Source organism: Neomonachus schauinslandi, chromosome 11, assembly GCF_002201575.2.
Source record: "Neomonachus schauinslandi chromosome 11, ASM220157v2, whole genome shotgun sequence".
NCBI lineage: Eukaryota > Metazoa > Chordata > Mammalia > Carnivora > Phocidae > Neomonachus > Neomonachus schauinslandi.
The window spans coordinates 89,950,407-89,977,844 of record NC_058413.1 but is presented as its reverse complement, the minus strand read 5'-3'; the positions used below and the strand labels follow the sequence as shown (position 1 = coordinate 89,977,844).

General features: G+C 40.5%; 2 protein-coding genes across 3 annotated transcripts in view; both read left to right on the top strand.

Moving 5' to 3' along the window:
- Positions 1-17,274, top strand: part of STT3A (STT3 oligosaccharyltransferase complex catalytic subunit A) — a 32,363-nt gene extending 15,089 nt beyond the window's left edge. Inside the window, exons 11-18 of the mRNA XM_021696562.2 lie at positions 1,169-1,260; positions 2,315-2,470; positions 2,701-2,889; positions 3,897-4,013; positions 4,133-4,235; positions 14,708-14,896; positions 15,718-15,833; positions 16,429-17,274. Of these exons, the coding sequence (XP_021552237.1) occupies positions 1,169-1,260; positions 2,315-2,470; positions 2,701-2,889; positions 3,897-4,013; positions 4,133-4,235; positions 14,708-14,896; positions 15,718-15,833; positions 16,429-16,467 (1,001 nt within the window). The 3' untranslated portion in view covers positions 16,468-17,274. The remainder of the gene's footprint in view (positions 1-1,168; positions 1,261-2,314; positions 2,471-2,700; positions 2,890-3,896; positions 4,014-4,132; positions 4,236-14,707; positions 14,897-15,717; positions 15,834-16,428) is intronic.
- A 4,708-nt stretch (positions 17,275-21,982) lies between these two features.
- CHEK1 (checkpoint kinase 1) overlaps positions 21,983-27,438 on the top strand; it is a 42,346-nt gene continuing 36,890 nt past the window's right edge. The window contains exons 1-5 of one of the 2 annotated variants that reach the window (XM_021696424.2): positions 21,983-22,044; positions 22,773-22,857; positions 23,666-23,889; positions 24,994-25,058; positions 25,153-25,222. In XM_021696424.2, coding sequence (XP_021552099.1) covers positions 22,793-22,857; positions 23,666-23,889; positions 24,994-25,058; positions 25,153-25,222 — 424 coding nt within the window. In that variant the 5' untranslated portion in view covers positions 21,983-22,044; positions 22,773-22,792. Of the gene's footprint in view, positions 22,045-22,772; positions 22,858-23,665; positions 23,890-24,993; positions 25,059-25,152; positions 25,223-27,438 lie in introns of those variants that run through there. The other variant, XM_021696425.1, reaches the window with a different exon arrangement.

Here is a 27,438-nt window from a genome sequence, read left to right as displayed (position 1 = left end):
TTTAATATTTGAGGCAGAGTAGGAGTCAGAAGTTGAACAGTTAGAGATGCTGGCAAGTTCAGAGCCTCATAGTTTTCTGTTCATTTGTGTTATAAGTTAGAATTCAACTCAAATTTGAATTCAGGTTTTTGTTTTTGTTTTTGAGCACTTTCAGAGTACCTCTCTCCCATCCCCCATCCATGACTGCTCCCTGTTTATTTCTTGGCAGTACTGAAGTTTGAGAATAGGCATGGCTGATTGTAAAGACACAGCTACTTATCTTCTAGCCAATCCAGATATGTTTTTGGATTTACTAGAGATGGGGTGCTTCCTTTTTTTTTTTTTAATAATAATATAACTTCTATTTTTTTTCTTATGAAATAAAGCCTATTGTAAAAAATATAGACAAGTTAAAAAAAAAGTAAAAATTTCAGGAGTTCTCACCACGCATCTGTTGCTACTGTTATCATTTTGATGTATGTTCATCTAGTTATTTATTCATTTATTTATTTTAGGTTTTTTTTTAAGATTTTATTTGAGAGAGAGAGTGAGAGCGAGCACAAGCGAGGTGAGGGGCCAAGAGAATAGCAGACTCTTCACTGGTCAAGGAACCCAGTGCAAGGCTTGATCCCAGGACCCTGGGATCGTGACCTGAGCTGAAGGCAGATGCTTAACCAGCTGAGCCACCCAGGCGCCCCTTAGTTATTTTTTTTTAATTAAAAATTTTTTTTAGTAATCTCTACACCCACCCAGGATGGGGCTCAAACTCATGACCCCAAGATCGTGTCATGTGCTCTTCTGACAGCCAGCCAGGCCCCCCTCATCCAGTTACTTATTGAATAAAAATGAGATGGTATAGTTTTTCCCCAATTTTTTTCATTTTATGAAGAATCATAATTTATGTTATTTAGTATTATTTTAGAATTATGATATTTAAATATATTATTTGTTTTTTTAAGTACAGAGATACGTAAAGAAGTCAAATGGTCCATATTATCTTGTAGCAATATTTTAATTGATGTATTGTATTCTATTATATAAGTATACTATAAAAACTATCTCTTTTATGTGGGATGTTAGGTGGTTTCTGAATTTTTGCTCTTTTAAGGAGTCCTGTAGTAAACATCTTTGCACGTATCTATGATTATTTATTTTAATTGCTTGCTTCTTTTTATTTTTACTTTTGTAGTTGGTCTGTATTATTGCTTTAGCAACCTGTCTGATGCCCGGATTTTCATCATCATGTATGGTGTGACCAGCATGTACTTTTCGGCTGTCATGGTGAGGAATGCCCTCAGTCATAGCATCAGTTCTGCCCCTGACTCTGAGGGCCATGGCAGGATTCAGAATGTACTGATGATTGTGCAAATGCTTCCCTCGGAGCCCTTGAGGGGCTGAGTTGTAAAGCTGCTCACTGTTGCTGCTCCTTCTCAAGGATGTGTAATGGGCTCATATATTCTGGTTGTGTGGCCCAGCTTTCTTGGATTCATAACCTTGTATCAGGAAGGGGCACATATACTCTGTTGGAGAAAGTGACTGTGGGCAGGTTTCTTCCCCTCTCTTTCTGCGTGTCTTAAGGAGTTGACATTTTTTTCCTTAAAGCCCTGGGAGGATTGCCAAGTATTAGATTGTTGAAAGAGGAGAGATTTTATACATTGTAGTAAAACAGTGTTTCTTTTTTTTTTTTTAAAGATTTTATTTATTCTTTTGACAGAGAGAGACATAGCGAGAGCAGGAACATAAGCAGGGGGAGTGGGAGAGGGAGAAGCAGGCTTCCCGCAGAGCAGGGAGCCCAATGTGGGACTCGATCCCAGGACCCTGGGATCATGACCTGAGCCGAGGGCAGACGCTTAACGACTGAGCCACCCAGGCGCCCTAAAACAGTGTTTCTTAAACCATAGTTAAATATATTCTTTTTTTTTTAAAGATTTTATTTATTTATTTGACAGAGGAGAGACACAGTGAGAGAGGGAACACAAGCAGGAGGAGTGGGAGAGGGAGAAGCTCGATCCCAGGACCCTGAGATCATGACCTGAGCCGTAGGCAGACGCCCAACGACTGAGCCACCCAGGCGCCCCCCATAGTTAAATACATTCTTTAATGTATCGTTATTTGGGGACATGTATACATATATACATACATAACTGAAAATAGTTTAAGGAATATATACTTCTACTCTAGATATATCAGGTATTTTCTCATACTCTTTTTTTATTGAGAAATCGTGTTTGTTGAAAACCACTGAACTGATGTCATGATGTACTAATAGGTTGAAATCTGTAATTTGTAAAACGCTGATTGGACTGTGTTTTTGTTTGCTTCCTGTCTCTTGCAGGTCCGTTTAATGCTAGTGTTGGCACCTGTTATGTGCATTCTTTCTGGCATTGGAGTCTCCCAGGTGCTGTCCACTTACATGAAGAATTTGGACATAAGTCGTCCAGACAAAAAGAGCAAGAAGCAACAGGATTCCACTTACCCTATTAAGAATGAAGTGAGAATTAAGCAATGCTAAGAACAGGCTTGGGAAACTCTGTGTGTATATGTGTGTGTGTTTGTGTGTGTGTGTATCTATTTTTTGAGTGAGGGAATAGAGTGTTGTCATAGTGGTCAGAGTGAACTCGTATAGCCCCTGACTTGTTTTGATTCATCTCATCTATATTGTGTGTAAGAAGCTGTTCTGAGTTGTGAAATTTAATTTGCTTTATATTTTTCCTTGTTCAGGTGGCAAGTGGGATGATACTGGTCATGGCTTTCTTTCTCATCACCTATACCTTTCATTCAACCTGGGTGACCAGCGAGGCCTACTCTTCTCCCTCCATTGTGCTGTCTGCCCGTGGTGGGGATGGCAGTAGGATCATTTTTGATGACTTTCGAGAAGCATACTATTGGCTTCGTCACAATACTCCAGAGGTAAAAATTTGGGAGGGGTGGGATTGAGGGGTATGGGGAAGTGGGAGACGTTTGCTGTGATAGTGAATCAATAGCTTTTAGGTGGGTGGAAAGCCTGGAGAAATTGGAACTATAGAACCCTGGTGTTGAATGAGCCCTACAGGTCAGCCTCCATTCAATTCAGGATTTCTTCTGAATCCTTACTGGTAATCATCGACACTCTTGACAGCGTGGTGATTTTATCATGAGATAGACCACCCCAATTATAAAAGAAATCAGAAAATAGAAACAAGAGAAAAGATATAGGGGCTTCTGGGTGGCTCAGTCGGTTAAGCGACTGCCTTCGGCTCAGGTCATGATCCTGGAGTCCCGGGATCGAGTCCCACGTCGGGCTCCCTGCTCGGCAGGGTCTGCTTCTGCCTCTGACCCTCCCCCATCTCGTGTTCTCTCTCTTACTCTCTCTCTCTCTCTCAGATAAATAAATAAAATCTTTAAAAAAAATTTTTTTTTTCCATAAAGTGATCACCTGATGATAAGCACTTTTAACATTTTGGTTTATAACTTTTAAGAATCTGAAGTGATTTTCTTGCAGTAGCAATAGCCCTTCTGAGTTAGGCACTTGATGAAAGCTTTAAGAATTTCTTAGTTCTCGTGCATTATATTCTGTGGTTTATATTCCCCCCCATCTTGATATTAACTGCTTTTTGTGTATTGCTAAAGATCATTTATTTAATATAATTATCTGATGACACCAGATTATTTATTTGGAAATATTACCCAGTCCCCTATACCTACCATCATTTTATGCTTGTTTATATAAGGTGATCTGAGATGAAAGTATTTGGAATGTTGAATTGTATAATTTGCACTGAGATTCCATGATTATATTATAAATGTAGGACCAAGTGCCAAGATTTATTTTCTGGTTAGGCAATGCCTCACTTATTATCAGATGCCCTTCCAGTTCTTCTCTTGTATTTGAATTTTGGAGGCAGCGAGCTTATTTTCATTTCCCATTCTTCTTTCAGGATGCGAAGGTCATGTCATGGTGGGATTATGGCTACCAGATTACAGCTATGGCGAATCGGACAATTTTAGTGGACAATAACACATGGAATAATACCCATATTTCTCGAGTAGGGCAGGTAAAGTGAAGGGGGGTCATTTAAGTGTTTGGCACACAGGATCTAGTGGGGAATATTTCTCTCTGAGGGATCATATGACTTGGAATTTTGCTCTGAGAAATGTGCATTTATTTTTCTAGGCAATGGCGTCCACAGAAGAAAAAGCCTATGAGATCATGAGGGAGCTTGATGTTAGCTATGTGCTGGTCATTTTTGGAGGCCTTACTGGGTATTCTTCTGATGGTATGTACTTGATTCTAACTATAGGTCATAGAAAACTAGATGAATCTCCTATTCTTCTGGTTTTTTTTTTTTTTTTAAATAATATCAACATATTTTCTTGGTTGGGAAAGTTCCTAAGTATATGCAACTTTAGGGTTTATATGTTTTGATTTTTTTGGCAACAAGTAAGAGGTAAAAGTAAATAATTCTCATATAGGTATGGCATGCTGTAATTGTCTAAAGACCTAGGAGTAGTTCCACAACCAGTAAACAAAGAACATAAAGCTTAGCTGAACCTATTGTGGTGTTCATTTCACAGTATATATAAATCAAACAAACAAAAAGTAATAGCAAAGTAAAATACAATGTGAAAAAAAGAACATAAGGCATCTGAAATGAACTTAAGAATTAGCATTTTTAGTGGGCGCCTGGGTGGCTCAGTTGGTTAAGCAACTGCCTTCAGCTCAGGTCATGATCCCGGAGTCCTGGGATCGAGTCCCGCATCGGGCTCCCTGCTCGGCAGGGAGTCTGCTTCTCCCTCTGACCCTCCTCCCTCTCATGCTCTCTGTCTCTCATTCTCTCTCTCGCAAATAAATAAAATCTTAAAAAAAAAAAAAGAATTAGCATTTTTAGTGGGTTTAAGCCATAGATTATATGCCAGTTTAAAATGTTTTATATTTGTGTGTGTGTGTGTGTGTGTGTGTGTGTGTGTGTGTGGCATATGTTACCATGTTCCCTATGATTAATAGCAAAACCATGTTTTTAGAAGACTTGTCAAAATGTGGTTCTCTGCCTTGAAAAAACTTAAAAAAAACTAAAGCAATACTTTATTTTTACTTGAAAATGTGAAACACTTTTGAAGGTTTATTTATTTTTTATTTTTTTATTTTTTTTTAAAGATATTATTTATGTGACAGAGAGAGACACAGCGAGAGAGGGAACACAAGCAGGGGGAGTGGGAGAGGCAGAAGCAGGCCTCCCACCGAGCAGGGAGCCTGACGCAGGGCTCGATCCCAGGACCCTGGGATCATGACCTGAGCCGAAGGCAGATGCCTAACGACTGAGCCACCCAGGCGCCCCACTTTTGAAGGTCTATAATAAAAAGTGGTAGATGCTACCCAGTCCCCAAACCTAAAACTCCCTATGATATCAGTTTCCAGAGGCAATTATTTCTTTATTTGTTTCTTTTAGTACTTATGTTCTTATTTCTAAAAATATGTATATTCCTCTATTCATTGATCATTTTAGATATGCCATATCAACTTATAATTGTAGAGAAGAAATTTCGTCCTTTTTATCACTCCCCACTTCCTCCTTTTGCTCTTGATTCTTCTTAGTGGGATCAATTTTTAATTTTTGGTTAAATCCAGATCAAGTATTTTCAAAATCGTGACTATGTAAACATTCATTGCTGAGTCAGCCTGTATACCATGGTTACATTCTTACCTAAAATAACTTTTGTTTTCCTGCAATTAATAACTACCTCATATTTTTATCTTAATTTTCTTTGAATATATGACTGCTTCTTAGAGATGTTTAAATTTTAGATTATATGTCTCTCTATATAGTACATATAAAGTGCCAAGTATAAAGTTAGAAGACTGGTTTCCATGTGTGTCTTGTACAAGCAGAGGAAGAATGATGATGGCAGGGACGTGTGTCCACAGACTTAAACTTGCACAATTGTACCAGCACTGTTTGTGTATAATCATTTATAGGTTTTTCTAGTAGTCACAATGTAGCCAAATACTACAGAAAAGTATTTGTATATGTATATATGTATATGTATTTTTATATATATGAATGTATACATTATATGTGGTAGAAAGAGATAATTTCTCAAAATCTTAGCACTAACTACTGTTAAGTAACCACTTTCAGTCAGTCAACCTTTTATTGCCTACAAAGGTACACAGAAATATGTTTAATGCTGGCATAAAAATGAATGTCATTATTTGGATTACACTGTAGTTTTTTTCTGTGAAATTAAGGAAAGTAGCATGTGAGACACTTGACAAAGTAACTTAACATTAAAAGAGTGCTAAGATGAAGAGGTTTCAATTGTACAAATATTTTTTAAATTTTTTTTTTTTTTTTTTTTTTTTTTTTAAAGATTTTATTTATTTATTTGACAGAGAGAGAGACAGCGAGAGAGGGAACACAAGCAGGGGGAGTGGGAGAGGGAGAAGCAGGCCTCCCGCGGAGCAGGGAGCCCGATGCGGGACTCGATCCCAGGACCCCGGGATCATGACCTGAGCCGAAGGCAGACGCTTAACGACTGAGCCACCCAGGCGCCCCTAAATTTTTTTTTTAAAGATTTTATTTATTCATTTGAGACACAGAGATAGAGAGAGAGAGAGAGCATGAGCAGGGGGAGAGGCAGAGGGAGAGGGAGAAGCAGGCTCCCTGCCGAACCAGGAGCCTGATGTGGGGCTTGATCCCAGGACCCTGGAATCATGACCCGAGCCGAAGGCAGACACCCAACCATCTGAGTCACCCAGGTGCCCCAATATTTTTTTTAAAAGATTTTATTTATTTATTTGACAGAGAGAGATATAGCTAGAGAGGGAACACAAACAGGCGGAGTGGGAGAGGGCGAAGCAGTCTCCCCGCTGAGCAGGTAGCCCAATGTGGGGCTCGATCCCAGGACCCTGGGATCACGACCTGAGCCGAAGGCAGACACTTAACGACTGAGCCACCCAGGCGCCCCTCAATTGTACACATTTTTAAAGTGAACTTTGCATTGAATATTTTTAAAAATGCAGATTTGTAAGTATATAGCGTGATCAATTTTCACAAGGGGAACATATCCATGTAACTAGCACCCATCAAGAAACAGAACATTACTAGTGTCCTAGAATTCTTCATACATCCTGCATCTGCCCCCCCCCCGCCGTCTTCTAAGGGTGACCACTATCTTGGCTTCTAATGCCATTTGTTTGTTTTTTAAACAGATTTATTAAAACATTTTAACATATTGTACACTGCATATATTTAAAATCTGTAATTTGGTAAGTTTTGACATTAATATATATATACCTGGGTAGTTTTGCCTGTTTTTGAATATTATAAATGCAGTAGTACAGTATGTACCCTCTTTGTTTCTGGCTTGTTTGGTCAGTATTGTGTTTGTAAGATTCATTCATGTTGCAGGTGATAATAATTTCTTAATTCTCAGGGCACCTGAGTGGCTCAGTAGGTTAGGCATCGGCCTTCCGCTCAGGTCATGATCCTGGAGTCCCAGGATTGAGTCCGCATTGCACTCCCTGCTTGGCGGGGAGTCTGCTTCTTCCCTCTGCCCTTCACCCTGCTCTCTCTCTCTCTAATAAATAAATAAGATCTTTTTTATTTTTTTTAAAGATCTTATTTATTTATTTGACAGAGAGACACAGCGAGAGAGGGAACACAAGCAGGGGGAGTGAGAGAGGGAGAAGCAGGCTCCTGGCCGAGCAGGGAGCCCGATGCGGGGCTCTATCCCAGGACCCTGGGATCATGACCTGAGCCAAAGGCAGACGCTTAACGACTGAGCCACCCAGGTGCCCCAATAAATAAGATCTTAAAAAAATTTTTCTTAATTCTCATTCTTGTGTAGTATTCCATTGTGTGAATATAGCATAATATATGCATTTTATTTTATTTTTTTAAGATTTTATTTATTTATTTGACAGAGAGAGACACAGTGAGAGAGGGAACACAAGCAGGGGGAGTGGGAGAGGGAGAAGCAGGCTTCCTGCTGAGCAGGGAGCCCGATGCGGGTCTCGATCCCAGAACCCTGGGATCATGACCCGAGCCAAAGGCACATGCTTAAGGACTGAGCCACCCAGGTGCCCCTATTTTTTATTTTTTTATTTTTTTTTTTTTTAAAGAATAGATTTTTTTTTTTAAAGATTTTATTTATTTATTTGAGAGAGAGAGAATGAGAGACAGAGAGCATGAGAGGGAGGAGGGTCAGAGGGAGAAGCAGACTCCCTGCCGAACAGGGAGCCCGATGCGGGACTCGATCCCGGGACTCCAGGATCATGACCTGAGCCGAAGGCAGTCGCTTAACCAACTGAGCCACCCAGGCGCCCTATTTTTTATTTTTTATGAAGATTTTATTTATTTGAGAGAGAGAGAGAGCACAAGCTGGGGGGGGGGGGTAGAAGCAGAGGGAGAAGCAGACTCCCAGCTGAGCAGGGAGCCCAATATTGGGTTCGATCCCAGGACCCTGGGATTACGACCTGAGCTGAAGGCAGATGCTTAACCAACTGAGCCACCCAGGTGCCCCAATGTGTGGGTTTTAGTGTTGATGGGTTCAGTTTGGGGCTGTCACAAATGATGCTCTTATGAACATTATTGTGCTTGTCTTCTGGTGAACATATATATAATGTTAATAATGGAATTGCTAATTTAGAAGGAATGTATGTGTTCAGCTTTAATAGGTACTGGCAAAGAGATTTCTAAAGTGGTAGTACCAATTTACATTCCTACCAACGGTGTTGTTGGTTGTTCTGCATTCTTGCCTAACACTCGGTATTACAAATCTTTTTCATTTGTGCCTGTATGTGGTGGTAATACAGATGTATTGAAGATGAAGAAACTGTTCTAATGAAGATGGAGAAACTGTTCCTTCATAATCACTTAGTTATGTGGGACTATAAAAACGTGACAATCAGAGATTCAGTTAGGTCAAATTGATGCCTAATTGTGAGAATGATAGCATAGGTTAAGTTTATGTAAAGAAAGACTCAGAACACCTTAACAGAGAAAAGCTTTCTTTGGACATTGTGCTATGTTTTTGAATTGTTGCAAGAGTAGTGATTTGACAATTTCTCTGATCTATATATGGAAGCTAGACTTTAAAAAAAAATAAGATAACCACTGAAAAAAGAACACTGTCAATATCTAAATTTGTGAAAACATGCATGTGAAAATCATGAAAGAAGTATTGTTTAATTTTCTCATATTGAATTTATTTCTCAAGGTCAAATGATTAGGCTGCATTAGTTGGAATTCTGAAAAACTCAAAGAGGTATGATGAAAAGGAGTGAACCCCAAATCCAGAGATTGTTGCTATTATTGTTATTATTTAAACATGGTAACATTCCAGCTGGTGCCTTCTGTGAATACTTCTTAACATTTTTAAAGTAGCTTCTCCCTCCCTCCCTCCTTCCCTTCTTCTCCCTTCCTGCCTCCCTCTCTCTCTCCCTCTTTCAGTCTTTTACAAACACACACAGACACATGGACAAATGTGCCCCAGAACAGCTACTGGTATTGCCTTGATGGCTAATCCTCTCTTCCCCCATGCCCTAACTCATTTTCAGTCATTATTCTTGCCTCTCCTGAGTCTACTAAAAAAAAAACAACCCACCACATCATGGGATGCCTGGGTGGCTCAGTCGGTTAAGTGTCTGCCTTTGGCTCAGGTCCTGATCCCAGGGTCCTGGGATTGAGCCCCACATCGGGCTGCCTGCTCAGTGGGGAGACTGCTTCTCCCTCTCCCACTCCCCCTGCTAGTGTTCCCTCTTGCTGTGTCTCTCTCTGTCAAATAAAGAAATAAAATCTAAAAACAATCTTAAAAAAAAAGATTTTATTTCTTTATTTGACAGAGAGAGACACAGCAAGAGGGAACACTAGCAGGGGGAGTGGGAGAGGGAGAAGCAGGCTTCCCGTGATGCAGGGAACCCGATGTAGTGCTCCATCCCAGGACCCTGGGATCACGACCTGAGCCGAAGGGAGACGCTTTACGACTGAGCCACCCAGACACCCCAATAAATAAAATCTTTAAAAAATAAAATAAAAAAACACCACATCTCATCAAGTTGTATATGTTAAATATGTACAGCTTTTGGTATATCAATCATACTTCAATAAAGTGGTTTTTAAAAAGCACACACTGGGTGCCTGGGTGGCTCAGTCGTTAAGCGTCTACCTTTGGCTCAGGTCATGATCCCAGGGTCCTGGAATAAAGCCCTACATCGGGCTCCTTGCTTGGCGGGGAGCCTGCTTCTCCCTCTCCCACTCCCCCTGCTTGTGTTCCCTCTCTTGCTGTGTCTCTCTCTGTCAAATAAATAAAATCTTTAAAAAAAAAATGCACACAAAATTTGGGCACTGAAGATGATTCTAAAATGTTTTGAGCATTTTTTAAAAAAGATTTTATTTATTGGGCGCCTGGGTGGCTCAGTTGTTAAGGGTCTGCCTTTAGCTCAGGTCATGATCCCAGGGTCCTGGAATCCAGCCCCTCATCGGGCTCCCTGCTCCATGGGAAGCCTGCTTCTCCCTCTCCCACTCCCCCCGCTTGTGTTCCCTCTCTCACTGTCTCTCTCTCTATCAAATAAATAAATAAAATCTTTTTATTTATTTATTTATTTATTTGAGAGATTGAGAATGAGAGACAGAGAGCATGAGAGGGAGGAGGGTCAGAGGGAGAAGCAGACTCCCTGCTGAGCAGGGAGCCAGATGCAGGACTCGATCCCGGGACTCCAGGATCATGACCTGAGCCGAAGGCAGTCGCTTAACCAACTGAGCCACCCAGGCGCCCCAATAAATAAAATCTTAAAAAAAAAAGATTTTATTTATTTGAGAGAGAGACAGAGAGAGCACAAGCAGGGGAAGGGGCAGAGGGAGAAGAACAAGCAGACTCCCCGCTTAGCAGGGAGCCCCCAACGAGGGGCTCAATCCCAGGACCCTGAGATCATGCCAGCCAAGTTAGAAGCTTAACTGACTGAGCCACCCAGGCACCCCTCTTGTGAGCATTTTTATGCTAAGTGGTACCAGTTCCAAAAACAACATTTTCTAAAGGGATTAACATGCATTTGGGTATAAAAATTGTATTGCATTTATTTATTTAATTTATTTTTTTTAGAAGATTTATTCATTTGAGAGAGAGTGAGAGAGAGCACAACAGGGAGAGTGGCAGAGGGGGAGGAAGAAGCAGGCTCGGCTAAGCCACCCAGGTGCCCCATGTACTGCTTTTTTTTTTTAAAGTTTCATTATTTCATGGTCATATCTCATGTTTCTTAAATGTTCTTAATTTAAACTTCCTTGAGATGTTGTGTCATGGACAAGATTTTCCAAGTCATGTTTATTTCATGTTACTCATTTTCTATTAAATGCTTATACAGATCTAAAATAAAATATTTAGATCTGATGATAGTTCAGACTCTCTTGTTCGAGTTTGATCCAACATTGCCCTTTAACTTTCCCCTTTTGTGTAGGCAACAGAATCTTTGAGCAGTGGCCTGTCCTTCATGCAGTTGCTGTTACTTTTTACTTCCCCCCCCCTTTTTTTTTAATTTTTGAAATTTTTAATAGGAAAGAAAATAAGTAAGGGATTTTATTTTGTTTTTCTAAAGATTTTATTTATTTGAGGGAGAGAGAGTGAGAGAGAGCATGAGCAGCAGGGAGAGGGAGAAGCAGGCTCCCTGCTGAGCAGGGATCACAACTTGGGGCTTGATCCCAGGACTCTGGGATCTTGACCTGAGCTGATGTCAGATGCTTAACTGACAGAGCCACCCAGTTGCCCCCAAGTGAGGGATTTTAAATGTTTTCTGAGATACTACATTATATGGAGATTTTAAGATGAGATACATATCTTTGATGATCCAGTACACCAGGGGTCCATTAGACTGCAGCCATACCCATTCATTTCTGTATTATCTTTCTCCCCAGTTTTGAGATATAACTGACATTTGACATTATGTAAGCTTAAAGTTTACAACGTAATGATAAGTTTAGTCAATATTCGTCGCCTCACATAAATTTTTTTTTCTTGTGATGAGAATTTTTAAAATCTCTCTTAGCAACTTTAAATATATAATACAGTATTATTAACTATAATCATCATGTTGTATATTATATGCCCAGAACTTATTAATCTTATAACTAGAAGTTTATCACCTTTGACCACCTTCACCCAGTTGCCCCCAATCCCCCACCCCCAGCCTCTGGCAACCACACAATCTGGCTTCTGTTTCTAAGTTTGGTTTTTTTTTTTTTAAGATTCCACTTATAAGGGAGATCCTACAGTATTTGTCTTTCACTGTTTGACTTATTTCACTTAGCATAATGCTCTCAAGGCCCATCCATGTTGTTGCAAATGGCTGGATTTCCTTTTTATTTTTTTTTCTATGGCTGGATGGTATTCCATGTTACATATGTGAGATAAATATATATAGTAGTTATATTTTTAATTTTTTGAGGAACCTGCATACTGTTTTCTATAGTGGCTGTACCAGTTTACATGCCCACCAACAGTGTATAAGGTTTCCCGTTTTTCCACATCCTTGGCAGCATTTGTTATCTCTTGTCTTTTCTAACAGGTTTGAGGTGATATCTCACTGTGATTTTGATTTGTATTTCCGTTGTGATTAGTGATGTTGAGCACGTTTCCATGTACGTGTTGGCCATCTGAATATCTTTGGAAAAATGTCTATTAAGGTCCTTTTCCCATTTTTAATCAGATTATTTAGGGGTTTTGTTATTGAGTTGTATGAGTTCCTTATATATGTTGGCTATTATTCCCCTATGTTAATACATGGTTTGCAGATATTTTCTCCCATTCCATAGATCGCCTTTTCATGTTGCTGATTGTTTCTTTTGCTGTGCACTTTTCCATTCTTACAGCTTGTCAGGTTTTTGCTTCAGACATAACGTTCAGGAAGCTACAATCTCAGTACTCCAGACACTATACTACACTACATGAGGAAAGCAGTATTATATATGGAATGCTTACTATGTGACAAATGATATATGAAGTGCTGTACATGCACTTACTCATAACCCTGTTGTACATGCTCTCATTTTTCTATCTGAAGCTCAAGAGAGGTTAAGTAACTTGTTCAGGGTCACCCACCTAGAATTGGCAATGCTAGAAATAAAACCCAGGCTGTTTAGATCCAGAGTCTGTGTTCTTAAGCAGTGAGATATCCCCTGGAACCCTTTGCTGTAGTGCAGTAGGAACCTTTTTTCCTACAGATCCATAATGCTTTTTTTTTTTTTTTTTAAGATTTTATTTATTTATTTGACAGAGACACAGTGAGAGAGGGAACACAAGCAGGGGGAGTGGAAGAGGGAGAAGCAGGCTTCCTGGCGATGCAGGGCTCGATCCCAGGACCCTGGGATCATGACCTGAGCCGAAGGCAGACGCTTAACAACTGAGCCACCAGGCGCCCCCAGATCAATAATACTTTTTATACTAACCATCCATTTCCCTAACACTCGTGGAGGAGATACAGAGAGTGACATTCTAAGAGAGAGAACCTGAGTTGCTGGTGGTGTCAGTATATATGGACGCTGGTAGTGTGTTTGACATAGAAATGTTGACTTCTCATAGATATGTTTTGGAGGTTTGTAACTTTACAGCTGTAGGTCAAGAAGGTAGCATGTTAGTTCTGATAAAGTTGCTACTTTCTGGGTCTGTGCTGTCTGATAGAAATATAATGGGAGCACATATATTGTTTTAAATTTTTATTAGTCACATCAAAATAAGTACAAAGAAACAAGAAGTGAATTTTAATAATTTAACTGAATATATCCAAAACATTATTTAACCAAAATATTTTACTCACGTTGTTTTGTTTTGGTTTTGGACTAAGTCTTAGAAATCCAGTGTGTACTTTATACTTAACAGCAAATCTTAGTTTGGATTAGCCACCTTTTTTTTTTTTTAAAGATTTTATTTATTTATTTATTTGAGAGGCAGGGAGGGAGACAGAGCACAAGCAGGGGGTGGGCAGCAGGAGAGGGAGAAGCAGACTCCCCACTGAGCAGGGAGCCCCACATGGGGCTCCATCCCGGGACTCCAGGTCATGACCTGAGCTGAAGGCAGATAGATGCTTAACTGACTGAGCCACCCAGGCGCCCCTGAACTAGCCACCTTTCAAGTTTCGGTAGCTACATGTGGCTAGTATATACAGCTACTATACTGGACAGCTCAGACCAACTAATACCTGGTAATAATTTCTGTTGTGACTTAAGTCTGGACCAATAGCACAGGCTTTCAGAAGTCTATAGGAGGGGCGCCTGGGTGGCTCAGTCGTTAAGCGTCTGCCTCCGGCTCAAGTCAGGATCCCAGGGTCCTGAGATCGAGCCCCGCATTGGGCTCTGCTCCGCGGGAAGGCTGCTTCTCCCTCTCCCACTCCCCCTGCTTGTGTTCCCTCTCTCGCTGTGTCTCTCTCTGTCAAATAAATAAGTAAAAATCTTTAAAAAAAAAAAAAGAAGTCTATAGGAAAAGTTGTAAATTTTGAGGGAAAAGTTTTGCCCCCACATTGTATTTCCTATTTTAAAAAATTAGACTTAAATAGTACCATTTCTCATTAGAAAAATATTTTGAGGGATTTTCTTAGAAATAGTGACTTTTTCAAAGGTCACATCACTGTGTTGTACACTTTAAACTAATATTGTCTGTCAACTATACTTAAAAAAAAAGGAAGGAAATAAATAATAGCTTTCATTAGGTGATTTAGCTCTAGCAACATTTGTGACACAGCCGTTCTCTTTCTGCTTTTTTGTAGACATCAACAAGTTTCTGTGGATGGTCCGGATTGGAGGGAGCACAGACACAGGCAAACATATTAAGGAACACGATTATTATACTCCAACTGGGGAGTTCCGTGTGGACCGTGAGGGTTCTCCAGTGCTGCTCAACTGCCTTATGTATAAGATGTGTTACTACCGCTTTGGACAGGTCTACACAGAAGCCAGTGAGTGACTCATGATAACATTAGTAATAACAGTGAGAACATTGATGCTACAAAAACCTATCGTTTTTTTCATATGCCAGGCACTGCTGTAAGTGCTTTACATCTGTTAACTTGTTTGATCCCTACAACAACCCAAAACATAGACACTAATATATTTCCATTTTATATATGAGGAATTTGAGGTACAAATAAGGTACTTACCTGCCCAAAGTCACGTAACTAGTGGCAGTTAGGTTAAACTCAGGCAGTCTGGCTCTAGATTCTGTGATTTTACCCATTACATTTTATTGCCTCTCAGTAAAAGGTATTGCAGTGGAGAGAGGAATGAAATGGGGATACAGTGATAAAAAGGTCTTTTCATTTCTTTAAATAAATGCCTGGAGAATAATCTGATTGGGTTAAGTCTTTCCTTCTGATTTTAATTTCTTGGTATTGCAGTAGGGACAATGCTTGAAGTGGTTGCAGGTCTGATTTCTGATGGGTTCTTCTCTGATCCATGGAGGGGTTACTAGTGTAACACAGAGGCCTCTAGGTAGCAATCCTCGGGAATGAGGGGCTGGGAAATCAGCCCCCTGCCTTTTAGAAGAGGTAGCCTCCGTGGTCTTTGTCAAACATCAGCTTGGAGAGGACTTGAGTCAGGGTAAGACTTGACTTGTCCTAACTACCTGATGTCTTTTTCTGTAGGCCCTACTCTCTAAACAAACTTCAGGCTGAGAAGTAACATTCCAGTTAGTAGATGATTTACCAGATTGATTTACTCTTTCCTTAGGAAATCAGCACTGTAGAAAGAAGTGTTTCTCCTTTTTTTTGGTCCCTTCTAGAGCGTCCACCAGGCTTTGACCGTGTCCGGAATGCTGAGATTGGGAATAAAGACTTTGAACTTGATGTCCTGGAGGAAGCATACACCACAGAACATTGGCTAGTCAGGATATATAAGGTGAGTAGATGCTACACTGAGAAAGCAACTCTCATGTTTGTGGATTGGTTCTAGTGCTAAAAAATGGGCCACATATTTCTAATACAGGGACATTTCTAATGTCAAGAGAAGTAGCTTACAATTCAGAATGTTACTATTTTTATTTTAGATTGTTCTTCGAGAGTAGACACCCTAGTCTGCTGTCATTTTAGTTGTGGTTACAGTGATATTTTTCCAGTTGGGGTTGTACTTGATTTGTTGTGATTTTCAGGCCTGGAGGGGGAAAAAAAGAATGTGTGTGTGTGTGTGTGCATGTGTATGTGCACATGTGTACGCTACATTTTCTTCTCTCCCACTGAAGAATTTATGGCATAGAGTCACACAGAAGTGTGTTCTATCTCTTACATAAGAAAAGATTGAGAACCCTTGATATATTTGGCAGGTAGATCATTTATACTGCTCCTCAGAGGTACTCCAAAAGGCTAAGCAGAGAGTAGCTAGTCTCAAACCAGTGCTCATTAGTCACAAAGCCAAATCAGGCAGCAGACCCCAACTTAGTAAAGCTCTTCCAGCTTGACCTGATTGTAAATATTAAAATGACATCTTTATGTTGCAGGTAAAGGACCTGGATAATCGAGGCTTGTCACGGACATAAATGTTATGTCCACCTCTGATATGCTTCGCAGTGAGCGTCACATTTAGGATGCTGAAGACGTTTTTTAAATATGCAGTTTATAAGAAGAGAGCACGATGGGATTAGTATTGTCTGGAAGTTTTGCCCTGGGCAGTATGGGCTGGGCCAAATGGAATGATTTTTTATAATTCTGAGCAGGTTACCAAATGAAATGTCATGGCTTTACTTTGGTCAATTAAAGGGGGGACCTTTTTTTTTTTCAAATGTGCCTTATTTGTTTTGACTTATGACTGATTTGAGAAAGGCAAAAATTTGTGCTGGGCTGATAGAAGGACAGAAAGTAAACCTCATCCATGCTTTTAGCTCCCTAAATGAGCCATGTGGGGGCATTCTGTCTCTCTCAAATCAGGAACACTATCAAGGACTAGCTCACATCCCACTTGTACAAACAGTTTTGTCATTTCAAAAATTGCAGCACCTAACACAACGCCTTGCATATAGTGGGTGCTCAGTAAACTTTTATTAAATGAATAAATGTTTGTGGAACCAGAGGAGTGCTGTTTCTGGGCGGGAAAGTCAGCTGTGTTGCCATCATGTCTCTGTTTCAATATCTCTTGTCATTAGAGGCTCTTTGCTTTTATGAGGGACAGAAGGGGACTAGCCACACCTATGTCACCAGTATTCTTTGGGACTAGCTAGGTTTTTTGTTTTTGTTTTGTTTTTTTTTCGAGCAAGAATAAATCAAGTGAGACTCAATCACTTGAAGTTTTGAAGACTCAAGGCAGACAGTGAAACTGTTCTCAATGGAGAAGATGAAACTCCTCCAATATTGTTTTCGAATCAGCTGAAATATAATCATACATTTCTATTTGAAATCCAGCTTTTCAGTCAGTACTCACTTATCCATGATACAGTAAACATCTCTTTGCTCATTTCCTTTAGCTTACATGCTAAAACTCTTGTGATTATTTAAGGGTGAGCTTCTTAGTCTCAGCTAGATATGTGGCCCATGTTGTTATTATATACCACTAATAAACTCAGTGACCTGGTTTTGAAGCCCTTGCCAAATAAGCTACAAATTAGAAGGGGGGTGGAATTGCTATCAGCAAGTACCTGGAGACAGTGCTAGCCTGACTGCAGTAAGGGGGAAGAGAAACTTAAAAAAATTTTAACTCAAAGCACAGTAGTAGTTCCATCAATATTCAATGTCAGGACAAATAGCCTTATATTCAGTACAGCAGGACGCTGTATGTATTTTACAACATAAGACATACATCAGTGATGTATGTAAACCCTAAGTCATTAAACATACAAGATAACTGTTTAGTGTTACCTGTTTAAGAAACAGGAGCAATTACATGACTTTTAGATAAGTCATAATGGTGCCCCTAAAGGGTATGCTCAGGTATTCTTGTGTACCCAGGAAACTTAACCTTCCAAACCAATTTATATACTAAGTGCTTGACCTGTGGGTGAGATTTAGATTGGTGTAAGATTTAATTTACTATATGTAAATATATTACTTGATTTATATACAGAGTTTCTCCCTAGTGGAAGAGGTTATTCTGAGCTTGTTTTTTTTAACCAATATGAGCAATACCAGGTTAAGATTGTTAGTGATCTTCCTCAGAAGCATATATGGGATAATCACTATAGTTGTTAGTCTTAATGATTTTAATTTTGTTACCTTCTAGGCTACATGAAGATATCTTTTTTAAAAATTTACTTTTCACTTTCATTGTCCTAGTGCATTTAGTGTAAGAAAAATCACATAGCTCTAAAAAAGCAACAACACTTTTCCACCCCCCCGAGAGATAACCACTTTCAACTCTGCTGATTCTCGTATTACTTACCTCCATATCATTAAATAATTTGCTTTATTTTGCTATGTGTTGGTTTTTCAATTTTAGGTATCATCTGGTGACTTGGTGGTGTGGAAAGTGAGGGTGTAGCTCTTTCACCAGTCTGATTCCCATGGACACACATACTCTTACCGTCTTACGGTTCTATCATAGTTACATTTAGGTTAGATCAGTATTTCTTACCTTATGGTTTTCTACAACTAGGCCGTGTGGTTACTCTTTTTTTTTTCTGACATAACTTTTTGGGGGAGGGTTTTTTTTGTTTTTTTTTTTTTGTTTTTTCATTTGTATTTTGTACCTGATGCTCATTTTTCCCCAAACTCTCCTTCATTTGTAACAGCATCCTTTCAATATGTTTGGACTTGTTAGGTATTCATTCTTAGAGAGGTCTTCCGTTTTGATATGTTCTAGTTTGGACTGGTTTACATTCTAGATTTGCTGCCCAACCTGTTGGGTTGGTGTATCCTTTCACTGTCATATTGTGTTAATCTCCTAACTTCCTTCTTATCACCTCTACCTACCTTCCTGAGAAAAAACAGGTGGGAGATAAATTTCTTGAGATCTTTTTTTTTTTTTTTTTTTTTAAAGATTTTTTTTTTTTATTTGAGACAGAGAGAATGAGAGACAGAGAGCATGAGAGGGAGGAGGGTCAGAGGGAGAAGCAGACTCCCCGCCGAGCAGGGAGCCCGATGCGGGACTCGATCCAGGGACTCCAGGATCATGACCTGAGCCGAAGGCAGTCGTTTAACCAACTGAGCCACCCAGGCGCCCCTAAATTTCTTGAGATCTTGCATGTCTCTTGTCACACTCAGATGATAGGTTAGCTACATACAGAGTTCCAGGTTGGGGATAACTTTTCCTTAGAATTATTTTGAAGGTATTGGCCCATTGTTTTCTGTCTTCTAAATGTTGTTGAGAAGTGCAGTGCTATTATTATTTTTTTAAATTTTATTTATTTATTTGAGATAGCACAAGCCAGGGGACAGGAGAGGGAGAAGCAGGCTCCCCAGTAAGCAGGGAGCCTGGATCATGACCTGAGCTGAAGGCAGACTCTTGACTGAGCCACCCAGGCGCCTCTGCAGTGCTATTCTGATTCTTAATTTTTTTGTATGTGTCCATTCCTCTAACTCCCACCCCAGACCTATTAAGATCCTATCTATGTAATGTTTTCAGATTTTACCAAGATGCACTTGGAAATGGGTCATCCATTGTGCTGGGTACTTTAAACTTTTAAGTATGGAAAATCAAGTTCTTCAGTTCTGGAAAATTTTCTTTTCTTAATTGTGTATTCCCACAGCTTCTCTTTCTGAAAATTAAGTTACTTGGATGTTGGACTTACTGGGTTAGTCTCCTGATAGTCTATATTTACTTTTCTGTTTTCCACCTTTATCCTTCCTTCTGGGACATTTCCTAAACTTTTTTTTTCTAACCTGGTTTCCTTTTTTTCTGCTGTCATTATTATTTTTTTTTTAATGTCCAAAAGCTTTTTAAAAATGTTCCTTTAATATCTTTCATATTAAAGACCTTTTCAAATTCTTGGTTGTCTGCTCTTCTTAGAGAGTGGGGCCCAAAAAGTGGATTGGAAGATCTGTTTGGGGTTGGGCTCACTAAACGTGGGCCTCTCTCCTGTGATCTGGCTGAGCTATCATATTGTTACATAGGAACATATTTCTGTCGTTTTATAATTGTTTACATAGGAAATCCCTGATATTACTATTTTTAGGTCTTTTATATAGGTAAGATTCCCTCAAGAAGGCTTGTAAATCCTCTTAGGGATACAAGGCCAGCTGGCAGATTTCTGGGAGTAAGGTGGAGCAAGAAGGCTTCAACCTTCAGCCTTCAGTACATAAATTTAATACCTTTGTTTTCAGTAAGGTTACCAAGCCTTTAACTGTGCCTGATACTCTCCAGTTAGGATTGGGTTTACCCTCTGAAGTCTTGTACCAGCTTTGGGGAGGAGCAGTTCATTGGGTACACAAAGGAGGGAGGCGTTCCAAGGTTCTTTAGGCTTCTTACATAGTCTTTCAACCTATCCTCTTTTTAGCCCCACCTTCATCTCCACATTCAGTTACCTGAGTCACTAATCAAACTTGAGCCTTTTGGGAGTTCTGTGATATAAACCAAGTTGCTTTCCTTTCCTATTGATGGCTTTAAGATTCATCATTTATCATTTATCTGAAATTTTTCAATTTCCAAAATTTTGTTTTTCATATTCCATTCTTGTGGGCTATTGCCTTTTACAAATTTACTATTTTTTATTATTAAATCGTTATTTTAATATTTACTATTCTAGTAAGGTTTGAGAAGGGAAGAGAGGCTTTTGTGTGCACTGATTCTCTCACATGCCATCTTTAACTGGTGTTCTGCCTGAAATCTGTATACCTTATTCTTTATTCAGGCTAAGATACCTTCATTCCACTCAGACACAGGAACTGTGCAGGCCCTCCTCTTCCTTCATATTCTTGCAGCACAGTGTGAAAATGAGAGAAAACGGAGTAAATGACCTGGAAAACTTACTTTATTACATGAAGCCTAGTGCTAACATCATGGTTAAAAACTTCTACAGTAAGCACTCTGAAGTGCTCTGGCCTTTTTTTGGTCCCTGACTTTGCTTTAAAACAAATGTGTGCTTTTTTGATAATATGTACACTCATTTTACTCTCTTACTAGTATCACAATCAAGAGCTTTATACTCAAGATATGTGGCCCAATTTTAAGAACTGGAGAATTTAATGGAGATGATCTTGACTGCACCTTGAGTTCCCATAGTTTTTCCACATTATTTTGTTCTCAAGCAAGTCCCTTTCCCCAGAATTTTCTTTCCCATTTAAACTGGTTACTCTGCGTTTAAAATCTGCATCGTAAAATGAGGCAAAACAGTCCTTTGCCGCCACCTGTTTCTTACATACTAAGAATGAAAAAGCGGGTAGGACTCGGCTATGGAGGTGCTGTTCCCTCAAAAAGGCTGGGATAAGGTATGGTTTTGGAGCCTGGACACAAGACAGGGCAAAACTGGTTATCCTGACACGCTCTCACACTACAAAAGACTAGCTTGCTTCAGCTGGATGCCTTCCACCCACACTGCAGCACAGCCAGTCTTGCCAGTCTTTTTTGGGTGCTTCTCGCTCCCGCCACACATCTCTTTCATTTTTCACAGGATCGGTTCGCCAACAGCTGTTCCTAGCTTTTCGGCTCTGAGCTGTACCGCATTTTAAAGTTTCAGAAGCAGCATTTCTGAGTACGATTCGCACAATGCTGCCAGGCCGCTGGGCAAGGGGCTCAGAGGGCCGGGCAGGGGGGTGTGCAGGTCCAGAAGCGGCGGGGAGGGCACACGAGAACCCCGCAGCCCACATAGTGTGTGCCGGCGTCCGAGGGGGCTTCGGCTCCCCCCAGCAACGCGAGGGCCGCCCGGCTGCGGGCCACGCGCCGGATACTGGCTCGCGCTTGGGCCCAGAGATCCTTCGCGCTCACGCGCTCGAAAGTTCTTAAACCTCTTCAGCCTGGATCTCCCCTCCACTCCAAACTAACCCGGGCCTGGCCGGCTAACGCATCGGGGGTAAACTCTCGGCGCCGGCAGCGCGTTGCAGCCATCCTTTAAAGCGGCGGGACGAAGGGACGCGCGCTCTCCTGCTTTACGGCAAGGGTGCGCGGGTTTGCGACAGCGTGACGCCGGCAGAGTTTTGGCGGGAAAAGCGCTGCATTTGGATTCCTGTGGTGGCGGGCAAAGGACGGCCTGGTGAGGAGGGGCGGCCGGTAGGGTGAGAAAGGAGCCTGTAGAAGGTGTTCGGGGTCTACATTAGTTGGGAGGGGCATGGCGAGAGAAAGTTATCGGTGACGAGCGAAGGAAATCGGAGAGACTCCCGCTGAGGGGGGGCGGTTTCGGAGGGTGGAGGAGTGTGGGACCGGGTGACCCCGTTGTGGGGGGATTGGAGAGACTACCCCTTTGCCGGCTGAGGACCCCAGAGGTTTGGGCGCCGGCCGTCTAGAGTGCCTGCCAACCCTTCCTTCCGCTTCTTGGGGCGGTTTAGCCCCGCCCCAGGCTCCTCCCGGCCTTTGGGACCGCGTGGGGTGGGTATTGGAGCTGAGCAAGGGGGAGGAGGGGCTGCAGGCGTCCTAGTTAAACTGTTCTTTTCCGCTAACTTGCAGCCCCTCGCCCGTCTCACCCCCTGCCCGTCCCCAGTCATTCCCCTGAAAGCATTTGTGCCCCCAGCTGTTAAGCAGAGCTGCTGCCTTTTCTCAGAGGCCTGAGGAAGGCAGTTTCTGCTTCGTTCTGCGTGGGAATGGGGATGGTGATTTACACCACAGAATGCCAGAATTCAGAATACTTGCTTGTGGTTTAAAGCCTTGGATAAAATACGGGTGAGGTGTAAGGGGAAACCAAACTGTTATTTATATTGAGGGATCATGGCAGATGGTTGAAGCTTATCCTCACCCCCATCTTTTCTGGGTTCCTGCCTTTTATAGCCGTGGTCCATCGTGGAGTCATGGCAGTGCCCTTTGTGGAAGACTGGGACTTGGTGCAAACCCTGGGAGAAGGTGCCTATGGAGAGTGAGTTCGAGTCCCTTTACCCTGCCTTCACACTTGCTATAGTTTTCTGTCTGTTGTCTTGAGTACATATTTGTTGTTTTGGAATTGTTTATTCTAATACAGTGGCACCTCAGAGAACAGATCTTTGCGTTTGAAGTCTTAAGATTTTTGGGAACTAGAGCCGCACTTTTGTAAGGATTAATCCCCTCCCCCCCCTTTTTTAAAAAAAAACATTTTCTCTGTAAAGAGCTGGAAGAAACCTGTGAAGTCAATTTCTCCTCCCACATATTCCTTACTGGGGTTTGAGCATAGTGGTTAAATGAGCAAATGAACAGACTCTGAGTCAGACTGCCTGGTTTCAGATCTTCACTTATCACACTGGTTTGTGTTCTTAGGCAAACTTCTTCATGTGTGCCTCTGTTTCCTCAGCTCTAAGGTGACAATAATAGTATCTACCCCTTAGAACAGTTACCACAGACATATGTAGTATGAGGTTAATAAATCTTAGGTAGTGTTACTAAAATTAAATGAATAGAGCATGTGTATATGTGATGTGGCATGGAATTACTGTTACTCCATTTTAGCTTATTTTGTGAAGTATTTATTAAATAACCTTTGGATGTACAACATAATGACTTCTTTAGAGCATTATTCATCATACTTCACATTTCAGAAAGGAGTAGTATCTGCTGAGAACATGGCAGAAACTATTTCCTTGGTTTCTGCTGGGTAGAGAAAGTAATGAAGGTAAAATTGTTGATTGAGTCATAGTTAATCTTTTGAAGTTTTCAAAGAAATAGAATTCAGTTGTCTTCTTTTTCCTTTTTAGGGTTCAACTTGCTGTGAATAGAAGAACTGAAGAAGCAGTTGCAGTCAAGATTGTAGACATGAAGCGTGCCATAGACTGTCCAGAAAATATTAAGAAAGAGATCTGTATCAATAAAATGTTAAATCATGAGAATGTAGTGAAATTCTATGGTCACAGGAGAGAAGGCAATATCCAGTATCTATTTCTGGAGTACTGTAGTGGAGGAGAACTTTTTGACAGAATTGGTATGGAAATAAGCTTTAAGATAACTGTTCTACTAAATAAGTTTCTAAATTTATTTTTTAATCTTGGGTCTGCTATTTGGTCATTGTCCGTTCAGAACTGCTTATACAACAGTGAAATTGGAGTAAGTTTTCTTGTTTTTACAAGTTATGTTAACACATTAAAGCATGTATGGAATCATCAAGGAAAACCTTTTCCCCAAATTGTGTATGTGATTTTGGTTAGGATTGCTGTTTTGTAGAGTTTAAGGATGATAAACTAATCTTACGGTGAAGTATCATTAGTGCAATGTATACTCACTATACAGTGATTTTTCTTTATAGACATTCCGGTTACATGAAATCATTACATACATTTACAGAGCCAAAATAATAGCATGTTATATTTTTTCTTTATTTATTTAGGTGAAATTAACTTGAGAATTTTCTAGAATTGCTTTGCCTGTATTTAGTAAATTCTGTACTTGCTACTTTAGTGTTCTATGTAGATTCAAAGGCTTGGTATTGCAGGACACTGAGAAGTACATAAGTATAATATTATGTGGATCTAAATTTATTATTTAAAGCTGTTGTGTTCATATTTAAAAACTGATTTTAGAATCTCCAGTATGTATCTCAGGAGAGGAGAGTTCAGTGTAAAAGAAACCAAGAGGTAAAGAGGGAGATCAAAATTTAAATATTTAGTGAAATTCGTTTATATTTGCCCAGGCATACACTTTGGCAATTACATTTCAGGGGTGGGGAAAATATTGTCAGCATTTGGAAGAAATTAGGGGAGAATTTGAAAGATACCAAATGAACAATGGTTAGTGTATGATAAGCATAAGTTTTCAAGGTATGGCTTCCATTCTTGATTTGGGTAGTAGTTTGTTGTTTCTCTCTGTAACTTTCCTGTGATGTTAATTTATTTTTGCCACATAACAGATGGGGAAATGTGAGTTACTAAATATTGTACGAGTTAATGGACACCAGAGTCTTAATTGTTACCATAAGATTCTGTTTGCCAGAGTACCATCACAAAAGTCTAACCTTTGAATTAGGAGACTGTGTGGTTGATACCTTATTATGTTTACCTGGCAAACTAACTTTCATTATTAATTCTTACAGAGCCAGACATAGGCATGCCTGAACAAGATGCTCAGAGGTTTTTCCATCAACTCATGGCAGGGGTGGTAGGTACAGTTGTCTCTTTTCCTTTTGCTTAAAATTATTATGAATGAAGTAAGTTACCAAATTTTGGTATGTTTCCTTCTGTTTCTTTTTTAGGTTTATCTGCATGGTATTGGGATAACTCATAGGGATATTAAGCCAGAAAATCTCCTATTGGATGAAAGGGGTAAGTTGAGCTTTTTGTCACTACTGCCTAAATTATTTTATTTTATTTTAATTTTTTTAAAGATTTTATTTCTTAGCTAGAGAGAGAGAAAACAAGCAGGGGGAGCAGCAGGCAGAGGGAGAAGCAGGCTCCCCGCTGAGCAAGGAGCCCGATGCAGGACTCCATCCCAGGACCCTGGGATCATGACCTGAGCCAAAGGCAGCTGCTTAATTGACTGAGCCACCCAGACGTCCCTGCCTAAATTATTTTAATCCATACAAGGCAGGTTCAAAGCTTTTGCATTATTGAAATTTTAGGGCAGAAAATCTGAAAAGTCTAGAAAGTTTGAGAGACTCCATATATTTAGACTTCACAAGTTCTTCCTGATATAGTTGTGGATGAGATAGAGAAATCTAACCTAGATGCTCACTAAATGAATAGCTGTATGAATAGTCTTAAACGACTTTTCAATGAATTAAAGTTTCTGTTGGAATACCCTGGACTTTAGCCTTATCTTGTTTTATTTAATTAGGTAGGTTCAAGTTTTGTTTTGTTTTTTTTTTTTTTAAGATTTTATTTATTTATTTGAGAGAGAGAGAATGAGAGACGGATAGCAACAGAGGGAAGAGGGTCAGAGGGAGAAGCAGACCCCCCGCTGAGCAGGGAGCCCGATGTGGGACTCGATCCCGGGACTCCAGGATCATGACCTGAGCCGAAGGCAGTCGCTTAACCAACTGAACCACCCAGGCGCCCGTAATATTAGTTTCAGGAGTAGAATTTAGTGATTCATCATTTACATATGACACCCAGTGCTCATCACAAGTGCCCTTCTTAATACCCATCCCATTTAACCCATCCCCCCGCCCACCTCCCCTCCAGCAACCCTGTTTATTCTCTGTAGTTAAGAGTCTCTTTTATGGTTTGCCTCTCTCCCCGCCTCCATGTTCATCTGTTTCGTTTCTTAAATTCCACATATGAGTGAAATCATATGGCATTTGTCTGACTGACTTATTTCTCTTCGCATAATACTCTCTAGCTCTATCCACCTCATTGCAAATGGCAAGATTTCATTCTTTTTTATGGCTGAATAATATTCCATTATATACCACAACTTATTTATCCATCAGCCGGTGGACACCTGGGCTCTTTCCATAATCTGGCTATTGTTAATAATGCTGCTATCAACAACAGGGTGTATGTGTCCTTTCAAATCGGTGTTTTTGTATTCTTTGGGTAAATACCTAGTAGTGCAGTTGCTGGGTCGTAGGGTAGTTCTGTTTTTCTGTTTTAAGATTTTATCTATTTATTTGAGAGAGAGCGAGTGAGTGAGAGTGTGTGTGTGGGGGGTGGGAGAGGGGCAAGCCGACTCCATGCTGAGCGGAGTCCGACTTGGGGCTCGATCTCAGGACCCTGAGATCATGACCTGAGTGGAAATCAAGAGTGGGAGGCTTAACCATCTGCACCACCCAGGAACCTCAGGGCAGTTCTATTTTTAACTTTTTGAGGAATCTTCGTATTGTTTTCCAGAGTGGCTGCAACCGTTTGCATTCCCACCAACAGTGCAAGGGGATTCCCCTTTCTCTGCATCCTCACCAGTATCTGTTGTTTCCTGTGTTGTTGACCGGTGTGAGGTGATACCTCATTGTAGTTTTGATTTGCATTTCCCTGATGATGACTGATGTTGAGCACTTTTTGTGTGTCTGTTAGCCATCTGTATGTCTTTGGAAAAATGTCTATCCATATCTTCTGCCCATTTCCTAACTGGATTATTTGTTTATTGGGTGATGAGTTTGGTAAGTTCTTTATAGATCTTGGATACTAACCCTTTATCAGATATGTCATTTGCAAATATCTTCTCCCATTCCAAAGGTTGCTGTTTAGTTTTGTTGATTGTTCCCATTGCTGTGAAGAAGCTTTTTATCTTGATGAAATCCTAATAGTTCATTTTTGCTTTTGTTTCCTTTGCCTCCAGAGACGTGTCTAGTAAGAAGTTGCTACTGTCGATGTCAAAGAGGTTGCTGCCTGTGTTCCTCTCTAGGATTTTGAGGGTTTCCTATATCATGTTTAGGTCTTTCATCTATTTTTTTTTAGATTTTATTTATTTTTTTGACACAGAGAGAGAGAGCGGGTGCGCACGAGCACAAGCAGGTAGAGCAGCAGGCAGAGGGAAAAGGAAAGGCAGGCTCCCCATTGAGCAGAGAGCCCGACGTGGGGCTCGATCCCAGGACCCTGGGATC